The 19,627-nt window shown below is 39.4% G+C and overlaps 1 protein-coding gene across 1 annotated transcript in view; it reads left to right on the forward strand.

Annotated features, from left to right (window-relative positions):
* The window catches only part of otofa (otoferlin a), a 323,207-nt gene that overhangs the window by 168,797 nt on the left and 134,783 nt on the right, over nt 1–19,627 (forward strand). The window contains exon 6 of the mRNA XM_048597126.1: nt 15,036–15,095. Coding sequence (XP_048453083.1) covers nt 15,036–15,095 — 60 coding nt within the window. The remainder of the gene's footprint in view (nt 1–15,035; nt 15,096–19,627) is intronic.

Below are 19,627 nucleotides of genomic sequence, written 5' to 3' on the forward strand. Positions count from 1 at the left end.
CTCTCTCTCTCTCTCAATTCTGTTCTGATGCTACCTCTCACTGACAACTGAAGAAGGAGCAAGACTCCAAAAACTTGTGATTTCAAATAAACCTGTTGGACTATAACTTGGTGTCGTGTGATTTCTGACCTTGCTCCTGCAAGGACACCGCACTCAGGGACACGTGCAAACCTCTTGCACTGGTCCAGGCTGCACCTCTGGGCTGTTGGCTTGTTTTCTTCACACACACTCACTTTGAGCTGGCCTCACAGTATCCCCAGCTTGTCATGTCTTTTTTGCTTGTCCCTCAACTAGAGATACTAGGCTGACAGTACTGCCACCTTGCCTTGCTATTTAGTGCAAACACAAAGCCAGGAAGCTTATCCTGGTTGTCAGGCATCCTTAGTTGAGTGAAGGGCAATGGCCTTCGATCAGGTGGTCCCAGCAACAATCATCAAGATCAGCCTCCAACAGCAGCCCAGGGCCATGAAGATGCTCAGGCAGCTACTCAGGGCTGTCAGGGCCACAATTTGTCTCGGCACAAGGAGAAGCCCATCGATTGACTGAAGCTTTATTCTGGGCTGTTTGCCTCAGAGAGTGAGAGGGAAACACAGAGAGAGAGAGAGAGAGAAGGAAGTTTTAGGAGAGATGAAAGGGGGTGAACCAGGTATTACTGCTCACGCAGGTGGGAGGGTGCACTGAGAGTGCATGCACGGTTAGTGGTGTCAGGGGTTGGAATGGGTACCAGCAGGTGAGGGAAGATGCTGCAGGCACTCGTGCAGCGGTGGAGTTTGAGATTTGGTGGGAGGTGAGTGCTATAGCAGAGATAGAGTGAGTGTGAGGTGTCAGAGATAGGTTGGTGACATTTATCCTGGCAGAGGACGGAAGGTCATTGACTTTCTTCCTACAGCACTTTCCTCCCAATGGCTGAGACTGACCCAAGGGTAAAACTCGGACCACGCGGGCAAGGTCTGCAGCAGAAGAACATGTTTGGTCTTGCAGAGTGAAATGCTATACTGCACGTAAAACAAAACTTTTCATTGTACTTAGGCACATGTGACAATAAATTAAATCCATGAAACTCAACAAAACTGACACTTAGCCAAAAACATGTCGTGTACAGCCCCTGGAGTAAATGGAAAGTCATTTCACCAGTTTGAGAAGGGCTCAAAAATTGGAATGATTCCATGTATGCAGGATCTTAGTAAATGTTTCAAATAAGTCACAGCTTTAGCTCAAATTTGGCAGTTTTCAGACTTGAGGAGCAGCATGGCAACTCGGTGGTTAGCACTGCTCCCTCATAGCGCCAGGGACCTCGGCTCAATTTCAGCCTTGGGTAACTGTCTGTGTGGAGTTTGCACATTCTCTCTGTATCTGCGTGGGTTTTCTCTGGGTGCTTCAGTTTCCTCTCACAGTCCAAAGATGTGCAGGTTAGGTAGATTGACCTTGGGAAATGCAGGATTACAGGGATAGGGTAGGGGGCTGTGTCTGGGTGGGATGCTCTTTGGAGAGTTGGTGTGGACTCAATGGGCTGAATGGCCTGCTTCCACACTGCAGGGGAATGTATGATTAAGAAGAAGCTGTCATCTTATTGTGAGGGAAAACTGATAAGGCTTATCACCCTGCAGAACAAACATACCTCACTTTAGATAATCAAAGAGCTTTATCAGCATCAGTCAAACATGCATTACAATGAATTTCCTGGGTGATAGTTCTTGCTGAAGGTCCCTGTACACAAGGTGCACCAAATCCAAGCTGTTACCCCAATTTGCACAAATATTTAACTCCAGAATTTTCATTTTAAAAACTACATCATATTCTAAACTCCCAAATTGGAAAGGCAGTTTGAACAAATTGACACTGAGTGACTGTACCAGAGGATTGGTATCATTTTGAACTTTACACTATAGAAAGCTTATTGAAGAGATTCGCACAGTGAAAATAATGGGACTGATAAATCTACTGTGACCATATTACACCACACCATAGTTCATAGATATACTTGATTTTCTGATAATATTTTAGATTATATTTTTAATCTGTGCAACATAAATTGCACATTTAAAGTTGTACATTAGCAAGTAATTTGAAGATCCCAGGTATTTGATAAGTGAATATTTTAAGTTTTCCATCACTCAATTAACAGCAAAGGAGGCTTCCCCATCAGTAACTCTCTCAGTATTTGCATAATTATAATGTACCAAAATGATGCAACCCCACAATTAGTCTTGTGAGGCTTTGCACTGGGGTGATTTAAGATGGATAGAAATGGATGGAAAAGGTGGTAAATTTTAAAATTTAGGTGATATCTTTGTGCCATCTCTTTGAAGTAGGTTATTGGTGTGAATTCTGTCCCAGTTAACAAGCACAGCAGATATTCCTGAGGATGTGCACAGTTTATTTGGCTCTGAAGCCTGTTCCTCTTTTGTAAACCAGTGTATGAAGTATGGATGTGTGTTATCCCGTAAGAGAACACAGTAAAAGCTGCTTTGGGCTGACACTGAAATTGTGATACAATGGTTATGGTTGTGTTACATCAAATGAATTAAGCTAATATCCTCTAATTAATACTGAAGATTTAAAATTTCAATATTTGACCGATCAGAAAGAAAATAATTGTGATTTTGTATAGAAAGCAAATGTTTTAATAGTTCATTGCGTAGGCTTCAGTTGAGTAGTGATATTGAAACTGTCAGCTCGGCAATGGAGCAAAAGTCCTATGGCATTGCCTTTTGTTTCACTGTTCCCAAAGGAGGGAAGGTGCTGCTTCAGTCTACACAAACAGGAAATTGATATCTTTAAAAAACCATGGATTTTCCAGCCTGTCAATTTGGATCCATTCACTTTAATGGATCAGAAACAGTGGCCAAGCAGTTTTTCTTTTTGGCATAGACTACTAGCAGATGTAGCACACTAACAAATTAAAGCAGAATTTGGCATAATATTAATAGAACTTTTGTTACAATGTGTTAAAGTGTTAGAATATCTTATTCATTAAAGATGTCCGATAGAAAATGGTGATAGCAACATAGATAATGTGACACTAAGAAAGAAAGTAGAATTTCAAATTTATCTTGATACATTTGAACCCTCACGTTGTCCCAAAAATTCTAAACTTTTTGAGGTGCAATCATTATTGTTTAGTAAATAAATACAGCAATGGAAATTCCCACAATGACAGGGTGATGAAACGCCTGTTAATTTGTTTTAAAGATGTGAATAGGTGCATGACATAAAGAACGCAGGAGAATTCACTGGTCTTCATCAAAACATATGTTTTACATCACCTGAAGATCAGCATAACTCCTGACCCACTTTAACTTTCTTACTGAACTGGCAACAAAAGTGCAGAAATGACTCAGCCTTCGATAAATTTATGAAGCCTGATGAATTGAGACATTGAAATCATAGACCATTAGATGGGAAAAATTAAATTCATAACCTGCCCTGGTCTCTTATTAAATAGTTTTTTAAAAAACTTTACACACTATTTAGAGCTCTTATTTATATTTATAGAATGAGGTGCAGATATGCCAGTATATCGAAACATTTTAGCCAAATGGTGGTTGCTGTGTGAATAGCTAACTTTCTATACTGTGTGGATTTATTGCAATTTATTTCTTGAGTTAGAGTTTGCTTTTGGTAGAATATTTGTTTTATTTATAGTGATTATTTGTCACAGCTCCTTTGGAATTTATTTGCTGTGTGAAAATATCATGGGCAGCACAGACTGACTCATTTAATTGATATGAATGATTTTGTGATTGCAGAAGTATTGGTATCAAAGAGAAAAGGCCAAGCATTATACCAGTCAGGTACTGTGCTGCATCTCCGAATAAGAATTCATACAGGGCTAAAATTATAGAATTATGTGGAAATTATAATTAAGAAATAGACTCAAGATATACCAGAGAACAATGACAAGCTTCAACATGACTTACAACTTCAGTAGACTGCATTATTATAATCTTCATTGCTTTTAAAAAGTGATTTGAACTGGCTGAAACACTTAGTTTGATATCAGGTGTATTTCGAAAAAGGTGTCTTTATATCCAGTGTATTTCAATAAGCAGCAAAATGAATTAGTCTAAATGATTATATTGAAACGAAAATCATGTAAACTTTATTACATGATATGCCATCTACTACAAACACACCACAGATTCCTCTGGCTAAATTGTGACCGAGAATAAGACAAAGCACTAAATGATCCAACCAATATTCTCAAGTGCAGACAGGTGGAACCCCAGGGTATTCTGCTATGATGAGGTAGAATGCAAGTCCAAGCCCAAAATTCCAAATCACTAAGCACTCAAGTGAAAGGCAGAAAACCGCAGATGCTGATAATCTGAAACAAAAACAGAATGCTAGCGACACTCAGTCAATCCAGCTGCACCCAGGAGAGAGTAATAAAATTAATGTTTCACGTTGGTGACCTTTCATCAGAACTGATCATCACAAATCTGAAATGTTAACTGTTTTTCTCTTTCCTGTTGCTACAGGACCTGCTGAGTATTTCCAGCAACAAAAACAGAAATTGCTGGAAAAGCTCAGCAGATCTGGCAGCATCTGTGAAGAGAAATGAGAGTTAACATTTTGGATGAAGTGACCCTTCCTCACAACTGATGGTAGCTAGGAAAATGCCAGTTTATATGCAGAAGACAGGGTGGGGGAAGGAGGTTAGGATTAAACCACAGGTGGGGATAAAGACCAAAGAGAGAGAAGAGCAGTTGAACAGACAAAGGAATGGATAAAGATCTGGCTGGGAGGATGAATAGCTACTAAAGGAGATTGTTAATGGCTGACAATGGGTGGTGTGTCATATGTGCACTATGTGATAACGAGGCCTGGTTTGTGGGGGTTGGGGTGAGGACAAGGGAGAGCTCAAGCCTAAAGTTATTGAACTTAATATTGAGTCCAGAAGTCTGAAGGGGCCCTAGGTGGAAAATGAGGTGCTGTTCATCCAGCTTGTGCTGAGCTTCGCTGGAGTGAAGATGTTGGCCAGGGAACACGATGGTGTGTTGAAGTGTTCGGTTTTTCAGTTTTTATTGAGTATTTCTAGCGTATTTTTTGTTATTAAGCTAAACACTTACTTTGAAGAGAGGTTAGTAAATCAGGAAGAATGAACAAATAACTTTGGTGCATCTGCCATTGGGCAATTTTAGGAGAAACCTGGGAGAAATCATTCACTTCGATGAACAGGTGAGACTGGGTGCAAAACATTCCAAGGTGAGCAGAGAAAAGAAATACCTTAACAATGATGGATCTTATGTGAATGAGTAAGTTGAGGAACACTTCCTAAATGAAAAATATGAAGCTAGTGCATTAAAAAGGAGCAAATATTTTAAAAAGTGAATATATAAAGATAAGTAGACCAATATCAATGATTAGCTTGAATACATTGATTTGTTTTAGTATTGATACTGAGGTTACCTTTGTGTAACAAGAAGCAATGCATCATGGTAGTAAAGATTTTTATCATATTCTATAATTAACTCATTCACCAAATAGTCACACATCCAGAAAACAATCTTACTTCACATGTTAAATTTAAGAGGTATCATTTATGTTAATAGTGTACATTTGTCTTACATATAGTTTGGTGCTTATTTGTTTAAGTGATTTATGTCATGTTTAATTTATGAATTACATTTTTACATGTTTTTTATAAGTAAATCACTGTTAGATATTGAAATACAGATGCTATTGTACAAACTTTTACATCATGATCAGTAACAGTACCTGTAGAAATTATACTAATCTTATGGTAGCCTCCAAAAACCTTTTTGTAATGCAAATTAGATTGTAAAGTCTTTTCTCCCATTCATAAAATGACTGAAGTAATTTCTGTTAGATTCATTTATTCTTTTACTGCTACAAAAGTTCTTGAGAAATAACAATAACGATGGCATGTTTGTACTTGCAGAAGAGGTTTATTGGTTGAAAATATAGTATCTGGCTTTTGCTAGGTTCCAGCTACAAAATACTAAATAAAACAACTGTTATAGTAAGTATGGAAATTACTTATTTTGCAGTGTAGACATGGAGTTCTGAGACCCAAGTACTAAAGTAAATACAAATTCAGCTTTTTTCCTTTAAGAATAAAGACCAGCTTTACAACCATTTATTGTACTGTTCTATCACAGAAAGACATTTGAGACTTCAATTTAAAACTTATTCTTAGAATGCACTGGTAAGATATCAGCGTGTTTAAGTGTCCTGGCATTTTTATTTTTGAAAACCCAATGTCACTAGTATGAAAATCATGCTTGTTTTTCACAATGTCTCTTGACATAAGCCTGAAGGCGCTCATTATGGGATTTGAACTGTATGACTGATTTCACAACCTATAATTAACACAACAGGGTTCCTGTCAGTTTACAACTTAATTGGTGAAGGGTCTATGCAGGATTGAGCATTACAGGTAGACACTCCCATGTCTCACAATTAGCTAATGCAAGATGGGACAGTTATACTCCTGCTACACATAGGGAAAAGTCAATGAGGTTTTTGCTTGCTCTAAATTGTTATTCAGTGATAATGGTTAGGAAGTCATTTTGAACATTAAAGCCTGCGTTTTTGTAAAGATAGCAAGGGTCTCCAGCTTAGCCAAAATGGCTCTGGACTCCCCTTTCCAGATGTCCTGCTCCCAAGTCTGGTGCAGAATGGGGAATGGGTGCTTATATAATGTTGTACTTTATATATCCAAACTTCATGCATGTTATTGTACATGGGGATGTCTAGCTGCCTTCAGGCAGTTTCAGTTTTCATTAGTAGAATATAAAAGCATGATGCATGAGCTTTAAACCATTTCAGAGAATGTTTAAAGCTGTTGGTGTTCTTTTGAGCAGCAGCGGCAATGTCTGGAGAGAAAGGGTGCCCTTTTGGATCCAGGGACATGTCTGGGAGATGTTAGGTGTCAATGGGAGCAGTTACACACTCTTAGGAATTAGTTAAACATGGATTGTGCGCAAAATGTGTACAAACTCATTGCCATGTTATCAAGGAAACTGTCAAGATATCAATGTGTTTAAATTGTCCTGGCATTTTTACTTTTGAAAAACAAATGTCTTCAGTATGAAAATCATGATTCCCACACCACCCCCCCATCCTCTCATCTGTCTGTTGATATAAGCCTGAAAGCTATCATTGTGGGATTTGTATTGCATGACTGATTTCACTATCTATAATTATCACAACACAGTTCCTGTCAGTTTACAGCTTAATTGACAGCTCCAAATGCTTACATCTAAACATGGACAATGAATGCAAATGTTCGTTATTATAAAGGATTAAGTTGTTTAATCAGTAATTTTAATGAAGGAATGAAGAACTTCAATTATTTCATTTCTGAGGTCTGACCATGGTAGAAAATGAGAGGGTTGCCATGGAAATTGTAAGAAGAAAAGGGTAGTATGTGCGAGGTATTGGTTGGCAACTATTAGCATTAAATTGTCATAGGGCTATAACAGGCCAGGGGATGTTGGAGGGCATAGATTGACATAGGCATTATTGAGGGTCACCATGGTGGAGAGCCATATGTTAGAATTTAGGTTTTGAGCAGACATGAAGAAGTGGATGGGGGACATATGTTGGCATAGAAACTATATAGTGCCATGGGAAATACAGGAGACATAGGCAGGCATAGGAGCTGAAAACAGCCAAAGACTGGGTGGAGTCATATAGGTTAGCATTAAGCATCTGGGAGTCATGAGACTAGGGATTGGAAAAAGCTAGGCATGGTGGGTATCATGGCCATAGGGGATAGTAGAGGAGCATATGTAAGCATGGAAGGTGTAAGGAGCATAAGGGTGGATAGAGAGACATGAGGTGGCATGGATGATGATGCAGGGCTGTGTGTTGGGGTGAGGAGTGAGGACTAGGGGCCTATTGTTGTTGTTTTAAGCTAGAACAACATGCTGGAGGACCAAGGCCAGCCTTTCAGATAACCTGCTTTCACACCCAGCTCGCCTCCAAATTCTTTTTGGAGCAGCCAGTTTGACTCAAGTTATCAATTTCCCCCCCAGAATTAGATTGGAATATCTGGGGAACTGTGTCCTGAGCCAAGGTCACAGAGCTGGAAATTTCCCAACTCTCTGGGAATGAAAATCCAGGCCTAAGCACAAGTAGAATCAATCAGAATAAGATCAATGGCTGAAGAGGTGAATAACCAGTTCACTGTACCAAGTTGGCAAATTTAAGATATAATAAAGAACATGAATCCAAAATAAAGCTGAGCAAGAACCTTCAAGAAAGGCTAAAGAAATGATGAGATTTTTAATGAATTGAATGTTGACAAAGTGACGCTGATGTACCTTTCATCATTAAGTTATTGTCTATATCCAAATTTGTTTGGTATGTAGCATCTAATAAAGATGCAAATTGTTGTCGTATGTTTCTATTGCATTGCAACTGGCAGCATCCACCAAATTCTTGGCATTCTAGTTCTATTAAGTGCTAACAGGTCAGAGACTGTCCTCACCTATCAACAACTATCATTGCCAAAAGAAAATCTGTTGTGATGACCACTTGAGATCTTTAAATACCAGGATCGGAGCCTTATTTAATAACCTCATCTCAGTTACACAAATAATTGAAGAATGGGGCTAAACCACTCATAACAATTATTATTTCACCTAAACAATAATCTCAAATGTATGGCCATGGAAGTAGCATTAGCACAGTGACAGCATCACAAAATAATCTACATTTCTTGATTAAACTAAAATTGACATGATCCTATTTTACTTGATGTTACCAACACACAACCCAACAACATCTCATAATTGCACAGGAAAGTGAACCCGGTAACACCAATCTGCACTTACTGTCACAGAAAACAGGATGCTGCCTAGCTTGCTGTGTTTTTCCAGCATCCTGTTTGTCTACTTTAGTGTTGCATGTCCTGTGAAAATCCAATTGATAACTTTGTTGTGCTTGAGCATTTACACAGCATTTATCATTTCTTCAGAATGTTCAAATGTTTATTGGTAGCAATGCACTATTTTTGAATTGCTATTTACATAAACTATTTGGATATAAATAGGTTCCACAAACAGCTTGAGGGGCAGGTGTTGGCCAGGTCTCCAAAGCAGGCATATGGGAAATCCATCATGTCTATATGATAGCACAATGTACATTGCAGCACCTGCTCAGCATTGACATGAATCCAGACCCGTATGCTACCCCTCTCCTGCCAGGTTGAGGAATGTCACTGACCTACTACAGAGCACTCAGAAGGTGAACCAACAGAGCAGGAATCAAACTCAAAAAATAACTTTAGGAAGCTAATCATTTAAGGGTAACTAGGGACAGGTGATAAGTGCTAGTGCAGTCAGTGATGCCCACTTTCTATGAACAATTCTAAAACCGTCCTAACCTCAAAAATCTGACCCCTCCCTCCTCCATGACCCTCCATTTATTGGACACCCCTCTAAGCCACTCCATCCTGACTCCCACCCAACCCAATCCTGCCTCTCCCTTAGCAGCCAAGACCCCATCCCACACTCCCCATATTCCATGGGCACAACACATCATTGACCCAACTCCCACACATCCAACTTCTCAGTTCTCACCCCTGCAACTTTGCCTCTGACTGCAAGCTCCTCCTACACCTCCTGCCCCCCACCAATCCTGGTCTTCCAGGCCTCAACCCAAAAGACCCACCCACCCATGAACAGATGCTCAACCTGCCCCCACTGACCTCCCATTTTCCCAACCCAAACTCATACCCTGCATTTACCCCTCTGACCAGTCAAACTCCAGCAACCCCTAACTGCCCCCCACTGATCCTACCCCTCCAACCCCTGTTCTAAGCCCTCAGCCACCTGGTACACAATGCCCCTTTACCCACCTTTCATCACACCTTATCACTTAGCTTACACACTGACAGACTCTTAGTATCTCTCAAAGTGACTTTGGACCTTGAAACAAGTAGAACATTTGCTTGCCGAGAAAGAAGAATATGGTTTCAAAGCTGGCTGCAAGTGATCCTGTCCTTGTCAGTACTGCACCAGCTGGGAAGGCTTTAGGTTAACAGATGATAATCTGGTCAATGATAATAGTCATTTGGACAAGTGAGGATTAATTAATGAAAGATAGCTTTCAATTATGAAAGAGAAAGCATCATCATTAACCAACTTGCATAGGAAGATTTGATGAGGGTAATGTAGCTGAATTAGACTTCCTAAAGGTGTTTGTTAATTGCAGCATCTAGGTTTATCAGCAGCAGAAGTTTGGAAACTAAAAGAGACTGACAGGAAACAGAGGGTAGGAATGATTGGTTGTTTTTCAGACTGGAGGAAGAGGGCTTTTCCCAGAGGTCAGTTGTGGGAATTACTGCTGTTCTGATTTGTGTAATAACTTAGAGCTTTATTTTACAGACACACTTAGAGATGACACAAAACTTTATAAGCATTCTGAACCGTGAGGTTGATAGTCAATATTGAAGAGGTTAGAAACCAGCTGGTTGAAAGGGTGGATCAAATTTAATGCATTGAAGTTGTATGTACTGTATTTTGACCGGAAGAATAAGGAAAGCTAATAGAAAATAAAAGGTAAATTCTAAAGGGAGTGTAAGAATGGAGATCTTGGGGCATGTATACAGAGGTCATCAAAGGTATCAGGACAGTTTGAGAAAGCTGTCAAACCAGGCAATCACAGTGTTGGGTTTTACATTTTAGAGGAATAGAGTACAAAAGCAGTTTGAGATAGATCATTACAAAACACTAGTATAACCTTAACTGGAGTATTGTGTCCAATTCAGGTTTGGGGATGGTGCAGAAAAGATTTGAGAATGGTTTCAGGGATAGGGGACTTTAACTGTGCACATAAATGAAAAAGAAATTAGAGAAATTGTGTTACAAATATTAAAAATGGTGAGGGATTTGGTCAGATTGGGAGTTGGGGGCGAGAGAGACTGTTCCCATTGCTGACTGAGAATGAAATCACACTGATAATGGCACAGCTAATAAAAGAACCAACAATATGACACGAGAACATGTTCCAAGCTAACAATAAGAAAAAGTAAGATGAAAAAGTGATGGTAATAAAGGCTGTCTGTGTTTAGTTCGTGAGTAACTGAACATTACAGGTCAACAAATCCAAGGCTTGATATTCAGTCTGTGTTAATCCAATGGTAAGGCCCCAACAATTTTTGTTAATGTGGAGAAATCATTAGTGTTTCAGCTCCTACTGTTGCTAATATTGTTTGTAATGATCCTGGTGGTATTGTCCCTTGTTGGGATAGCTTGCTGCCCTTCCCTTATAAGGTTTACACATTGCAATGAGGGAAACCACTTCCATAGGGACTCTTAGCCCAATTTAAGAGAAAAGGGAAGGAGAGAAAACTTGTTTTTAAAGAAGAAAATCAGTTAGCCTTCTTCCTCTGGCAGAACATCTATCTAGGTACTTATTTCCTTATACACAAACTATCCATGCTAACAATTGTTACTTACCTTCATTGAAACTTGCATGTTGCTTTCCACCAAGTAGTTCAAATGTCAGCATTGTTGCATGTCAAATTTGTAGTTAAAGTAAACTCTCTCAGCAACAATCTAAATTGTGTCTGAATTATCAACTTCGTTATTCCTGTCACCAGTGGGGCACATAAGGGTAAACCTATAATTTCCCACGTTTAATGTTTGATCTAAATAATGAGGTGGGAATGAAAGTTTCCAATATGCAGTCCTGAATACACCAGGATCACTGAAGTAGAAATTTCCAGCCCTTTCCCAAATTTAAATTTCAAGAAAGCTCTGATTTTTTTTTTACATTTTATCAAATACACTACTTGTGAGAAATACTGTCACCTCATTTGGGGAGGTAAATATTTACCCCAAAAAACTCCACAAATACTTTAGGCAGGTGATTTTTTTTTTCCTCTTGCCACCATGAATAGATTGAAGTCACCATGTCTCACTCCAAAACGTTCAGTTAAACCTTTTAGGGTGGCATTATACCCTTATTTTGATAGTATGATTACAATTTGTTCGTCTCTGTGGAAACTGACGTAAAATGCCACAGTCTCTTTGTAGTTATGTGAATTCTACAGTTAAAAATATAACCTAGAAACCTCAATAGCTTAATGTTCCCAATGGTATGTGGCAATCTTGACCTTTTCCACATTTCTAAGGAAGACGTCTTGGTATTACCAGTGGGTCGGAAACACATTAATGTGACGCTCTTTATCAAAAATGGAGGCAGGCAAAAAGTGAGAAGCTATAGATCAGAAAGGCTGATGTTTCAGGCCTAGACCCTTCATCAGAAAAGGGGGAGGGGAAGGGGGTTCTGAAATAAATAGGGAGAGAGTGGGAGGCGGATAGAGGAGAGGATAGGTGGAGAGGAGAGAGGTGCAGTGGGAGAGAGATCCCCTGAGGTTTGTTCGGAGGGAGGAGGGTAACTTCTTCAGGCTAGGCATCCTTAGAAGAGGCTTCGCAGTGGGGTTGAAATTGAATCAACCTCTCCACCCATCCTCTCCTCTATCCATTTTCTATCCGCCTCCCACTGTCTCCCTATTTATTTCAGAACCTCCTTCCCCTCCCCCTTTTCTGATGAAGGGTCTAGGCCCGAAACGTCAGCCTTTCTGCTCCTATGATGCTGCTTGGCCTGCTGTGTTCATCCAGCCCTGCACCTTGTTGTCTCGGATTCGCCAGCATCTGCAGTTCCTACTATCTTTGAAGCTATAGATCAGTTAGTTTGACTTTGTAGTGGGGATGTTGCTGGAGTCAATCATAAAGGAGGAGATAACTGAACATTTTGCAAAAAGAAAGCTCAATTCACCAGCATCAGTACAGTTTCATGAAGGGCAAGTTGAACTTGATGACCTTGTTTGTAGTCTTTTGAGGATGTAACCAGCAAAATGGAAAATGGGGATTTAGTGGATGCGGTACATCTAGACTTCCAGAAGGCATTTGAGAATGTGCTACATGAAAGACCCGAGATCTAACCTTCTGGATCAGGGGGTTAGTGGTAGTGTATTGGCTTGGATAGAGGATTGGCTGACTGCCAGAAAGCAGAGGGTCAGGATAAATGAGTCCTTCTCTGGATGGCAAACTAACTAGTGGAGTGCTGCAGGATTCTGCTGTCAGACCTCAACTATTTACAATCTGTATAAATGATCTGTAAGTAGGGATGGAGTGTAACATAGCAAAGTTCACAGATGACACTAAAATAGGTAGGAAAGCCAGCAGTGATGAGATGGAGAGTTTACGGATGGATATTTATAGGCCACGAGAATGGGCCAGAACCTGTCAAGTGGAGTTTAATGTGGATAAGTGCGAGAGTGTCCATTTTGGTTAGAAAAATAAAAGGGCAAATTATTATTTAAATGGAAATCAGGTTCAAAGTGTGTCAGTGCAGAGGGATCTGGGTGTGCTTGTGCATGAATTTCAGAAAGTGGGTATGCACATGCAGCAGGTAATGAGAAAGGCAAATGGAATCCTGGCATTTATTGCAAAAGGACTGGATTATGAAAGTAAAGAAGTGTTGTTACAATTATATGAGGTATTGGTGAGACTGTACCTGGAGCATTGTGTCCAGTTTTGGTCACTTGAGAAAGGGTGGGGGCAGTTCAGAGGAGGTTCAAATTGTTGATTCCAGGCATGGAAGGGCTAATGTATAAGGAGTGTAAAATAGCTTGAGCTTGTACTCACTAGAGTTTAGAAATGGAGCGGGGGGAGTGGGGAGGGAGGAGGGGATGGTGGTATCTGATTGAGGTATGTAAAATGCCAAAGGGGGTTGATAAAGTGGACATTAAACAGACGTTTCCCTTGTGGGACAGTCTCAAACAATTGAGAGGTAGGTTCAAAACTGCAGCAAGAGAAACTACTTCTCTGAGGGTTGGAAAACTGGAATTCCACTGCCCCCAGAGTTCAGTGGGGGCGACAGCCTAGTGGTATTATTACTGAACTGTTAATCACTGGACAAGTAATGTCCTGGGTCCCAGGTTCGAACGCTGCTACGGTAGATGGTGGAATTTGAATTCAATAAAAAAGTTTGGAATTAAGAACTAATGACGACCATGAATCCATTGCTGATTATTGGGAAAAATTCATCTGGTTACCTAATGTCCTTTAGGGAAGGAAACTGCCATCCTTCCCTGGTCTGGCCTACATGTGACTCCAGACCCACAGCAATGTGGCTGACTCTTAACTGCCCTCTGGGTAATTAGGGATGGGAAATAAATGTGTGGCCTAGCTAGTGATGCCCTCATCCCATAAATGAATTTAAAAAGAAAAGGCAGAATCAATCAACAGACTCCAGAAAGAAATCAATATGTTTCTGATAAAAAGTGGGATAAAGGACTATGGGAAACAGGCAGGAAGTAGAGATCAGAGTAAGATCAGCGATGATCATGGTAAATGTTGGAGCAGGCTTGAAGGGCCAAATTACCTACTGCCCCTTTTAATTCCTATGGTCCATCAGTTGGATTTTAAAAAGGGAATTCGAATGACGAAATGCATTTTTACATCATTTAGATTTGAGAAACAAGGTAAAAAGTTAAGGCTCATCATACAAAGCACCTTCAAGATTGAAAGGACCAAGAGATAAATTAAGAACTGGTAATTTGTTGACACAAAGCCTGGCTTTTTAAAAACGGACCATCATTAGATGAAGGAAATATGAGGGATTTATTTATGTAAAATTATCTGATCAGAATTTCCCAGTGAAATTTCACCTCTTTCTTCGATTGGGCTGTGGGGAAATGGGATGTTTACTTCATTTTCTTACCGAGAATGAAGTAAATAGGAACAGAATTAAATAGCCAATGGCTTTACAGGGGCTTTGAAATGGTTTTGCTTTTCTGTCTTTTAAATGATTATAATGTTGTGCGATTCTATGCTATTTAACATTTCTAATAACATTTACAGAATGAATTCTACAGAACAGATGGATACGTGCTGCTGTCAACATTTTATCTCCAAGTGCTTAAGGGGATGAAATTATAGAAAAGGCAGATACTGCATTTGTCACTAATCAGCCTGATTTTGTTTGCATTCTGTTTCTGTTGCTCATGTTTGGATATTTCTTCATTCTCTATCTTATCTAACATATAGCGCAGGAAAGGACGTTACCAAGCCTAAGGCTGACAAGGGAAAAAAAGAAAGCAAAGAAAAGTAGGTACCTGTAAAAGATGTGTATAAAATTAATAACAATGATTCCTGCAGCCACAAATGTTCAAAACAATGGAACAGTGACAAAACACAAACTGGAATGCTGCTGAGCAATGTTAGTAAAATTATTCTCATGAAATAGTTTAAAGATTGCTATTCCCACATCAGTGTTAGTGACTAGCAATAATTAACGTTAAATCTGCCGATGACAATAAGCAATTATGAATATACAAAATGTATTTGAACTGTGTGTTAATTTCTGCCCTGCTGCACCTGCATTTCCAGAAGGGGCAATAAAATAGCTCACACATCAGCTGCAGTGTGTTGACCCAGGTTCAAAGGCTGTCCATGGGACAGTGACAGGATTCACTCGGCCCTTTTCAATCCCTCTAATCAGGAGAAAGTGGATGAAGGGTGCAGTGTTAAACTACAACAAGTCCTCACTTAATAAAAGTAATACATGAAAAACTGTGCACTTCCTTTTTAGTGTGTGATAAACCTAAACCACTTGGATTCACGTCAACCGAATTCAATTCTCATCGACAATTAGCGCATCATCATTGGTGGTTCCTCGCAGATGAGGATGACTCTCTTCCACTCTCAGGGTGAGTCTGTGGGTGGCTTTACAGTCCAATGTGGCTACCGCAGGCTCTGTTACATAATCGAAAATTGTAGCTCAGGTTGTGGATGCAGTTGTTCATTAACTCGCTGAGCAGGTTGAGCAGGTTGTCCTGTGGTGTGCAGATGTTTCGTTGCCTCTCTAGGCAACATCATCATCAAAGCATTGGTGTTCTGCTTCCTTCTGGATTTATATGATACTCTGATGTGATGGTCTCAACCAGAACTGGTTCTCAACACGGGACTCCATTAACAAACAATTAGAAATAGACCCTGTATACCGACCGCTGCTAAAATAACAGAATCGGAAGTGACAATTGCACGAGGATCATATAAGTCCAGAAGGAAGCAGAACACCAACACTTCAATTAGAGCTCGCACTAATGATGTTGCCTAGAGGGATAACGAAACATCTGCACACCACAGAATAACCAGCTCGGCGAGTTAATGAACAGCCACTCTGCACTGTTTGTGAATTTGTAGTTTTCATACAGTCCACATGCTTGTTCAGGACAATCGCACCTACCCGAACTTTATATGTCACTGGACCTGACCTTGCGTCGACCATGCCCCTTAGCCATGTCAGGCCATCCTCATGGCTCCTACACCAAACATTGTCCCCTGAAGCAAACTGTCTCTCTCACTTAGCAGGGTCTTGTATCTGGCATTGGTGTTCCTGATACCATTTCACCCTCTTTCTACATCCCCTCCCCAAGTCTGGGAAGATCAGATTTAACCTGGTGCAGTGTCTCCTCCCCATTAGCAACTCTGCCAGAGCTATCCCTGTATTTACATGAGAGGTTGTGCTATAATTGAGTACGAACCAGGACAGTTTGGTATCTAGAGAAGCTGTAACAATAACAGGTGGGAAAACACAACGGCGCTTCATCGGAGGCTGCACTGATGATGTTACCCAGCAGGGTATTGAAACGTCTGCGGAAAAACAAACTAGCTCGGTGAGCCAACCAACCTCAACATTCACAACCCGAGCTACAAGTCTACACTAAAACCTTAGAGCTGTAACTGTTTCTTTAAGCCTACCTTCAAAGTTTGGAATGTTCTTTTTACCAGGCCCTTAGGTGAGGGATGGTATTGAGCTGTCCTTCTATGACGAATGCCATTCAACTTTAGGAAATAATCAAACTCCCTGCTGGTAAATGATGGCCCATTTTCTGCGACCAACACTTCCAGGAGACCATGTATCGCAAAAGATACGCGTAGCTTTTCTATTGTCGTCCCCGTATTTGACAAATGAACTCTATAAATGTCCAACCTCTTTGGGCTTCCACAATGACTAAGAGCATTGAGCTCCTGAAAGGACCTGCATTGTCAACATGTAACTGAGCCCAGGGTTTACCCGGCCATTCCCATGAATGCAGGGGAGCTGCTGGTGGTAATTTTTGTCCTTGTTGGCACTCTGGGCACTGCCCCACCAACACGTCTATCTCTGCGTTCAAACCTGACCACCAGACATAACTTCTCAAATAATGCTTCATTTAAGCTCCAATAACCGAGAAAGTTACAGGTCCACAAGCTTTTAGGAGAATTGCTTGTTGGGGCAAATGAAAAGCCATGTCATTTGCCTGGAAAAAATAATGTGTTTGTTTGACATACTGGGCCCAGTCATCGATGGCAGAATCAAATAAGTCAAGCTTCCCAAATTACAACCTGATGCCAGAAATGCTTACCCCAACCTAAATGACTGTTATAAGTGAATTTCTTCAGGAGTGTGCTTTTAAAGTGTGTCACTAAACACCGTGAAAAAAGGGAAATCTATATTTGACCAGCTTTAATTATTTACAATCAGCCATCAATTAAGAATGTAGCTAGAATTCAATAAATAATAAATACATAGAAATGAAAATCCTAAGTCACCTAAAACTGCATTTTAGTTTAAAGTATCTTAAAATGTACTGTCTTAAGCAATTTCTGTGAAAGAAATAAGAATAAATGGGGACAGTGGGTGAATTGAAGGCAAGGAATTATTTGACATGCAATTTTATTATCTACTATAAAATGGCATTTAATACAAACTGTTTAAATTGAAAGAAGTGTAAGCAGTTTGGTTGGATTTCATCATATTGCTGAAGTTATATGGTTGGAAGTGGTTTTTGGTGGTGTTTAATTGGGTTTTGTGGATTATTTGAGCCATGAGATTGTATGTGTCACTGTTGCCCTTGAAATGGAAGATGGTGCCAGGGTGAATCAATGATCTAAGCATTCTTTTCAGAGTCTCAGGTTCTCGCCATCTCATGTAACATTCATCAGGTGTCCTCTCGCCGCAGCACCGTCTCTCGACTCTGTCCCAATTAAAGAGTTTTCTTTAAAAAAATCTTCCATTTGTTGTTTTCTCCTTCTTTTTAAATGTCATCAATATCGCCTCCAAGATGGGTTTGAAAATTAGTAACAGGAGCAATATATCCTGAAGAGTTTCTTTTTTTTTCACTGTTTCAATTGGAAATTTTGACGGGTGCGAGAAATTCAAAGTGAAGAAGCAAGAATTTTTTATGGTATGTAACATTCACGCATTTCAGAAAGTAGACACCAGTATCTAAAATTATCTTAAAGCATTCTTTTCAGAAAATATATTTTTTAAATTAAAAATAGGCTATTTAACTTTCTTGAGGATAAAGTAACTATTAATATCGGACGTACTGAATCCAATCAAAGAGAACATACGTTGAGGTAATTCTATGAAACACAGAAATTAAGAATATTCTGGTGTGTTTATGACTTTTGAACCATGAGTAAGTATGTGTACATTTCTAAAATTGAAAAAGTTCAGTCAATGTGCCTGCGGTTTGCAAAATTGAATAGCGTTGTACTTATTTTTGTCAACAATTTGCATTTGTGACAAATGGGTTAGACATAATATTGATGTAAAAGAAAAATTCAGACTTCATTTAATGACCAAGTTCATAAAACGATAAGTGCTATCAGATCTACTTCAAATTAGGCTGCATTTCACAAATAACTTAATGAAAAGACTCGAGCAAAATTGATCTGTTGAGGAATTTATTTTATTACTCTTCTCATTTGAGCTACCACTGAGGGATTTGTTGTCCTTTTAAGCAGTGTATTCAATGAACAACTTTTAATTAAAATCTATATTTTAATACATTGTGAAATTGATTTGATATATTCAGATGCTACAAAGGCTTCAAATGAAAATTGAGTGGAAATATTCATAGGATTGCATAAGCACTAGAAATGGTTAGGCAAACAATTAAAATATTACACAATCAAAATACTGAGGATTCTGAGGATTCTCAAAATCTGAAATAAAAGTAGAAAGTGCTGGAAAAAACTGAGAGATCTGACAACATCTGTGAAGAGAGAAATAGAATTAACATTTTGAATCCAGTATGACTCTTATTTAGAACTATATAAAGTTTTGAGGATTAAAGTGTTAGTTACTTAGCAATGATAGAATTAATGAATGAATGTTAATGAAAGTTAATCTTATAACTGAGAAATCAGTAACACAAACTGTTTAAAATTAATTATCCAAAAGTATCACAGTTTGGAAATTTTCTTTAAAATACCTGTATTTGGTTGACAGAAAGTATAATATCCTATCACCTTGGGGGGGGAAAAACAGAAACATTCTGGGTTTTTTTTTGCAGTAAATAGTGGCAGGGAATTGTTTTGCTTCAAAGGAAGGGAAGTCAAAAGATAAATAAGAAAAAAATGAAGTTAATAGGAGGGGTTGCATTTATGTTAAATACACTACGATAACAGCTTCCACGATGGTGATGAATATCCCGAGCCAGGAGCCCCAACCTGAGAGATTCTGAAGAAGGGTTTCTGGACCTGAAATGTTATCTCTGTTTTTTCTCGACACAGATGATGCCAGACCTGCTGAGTTTCTCCAGCAATTTCCTATTTTTGTTTCTGAGAGGCTTTCTAACTGACAG

Source organism: Rhincodon typus, chromosome 5 (assembly GCF_021869965.1).
Source record: "Rhincodon typus isolate 14 chromosome 5, sRhiTyp1.1, whole genome shotgun sequence".
NCBI classification, from domain to species: domain Eukaryota; kingdom Metazoa; phylum Chordata; class Chondrichthyes; order Orectolobiformes; family Rhincodontidae; genus Rhincodon; species Rhincodon typus.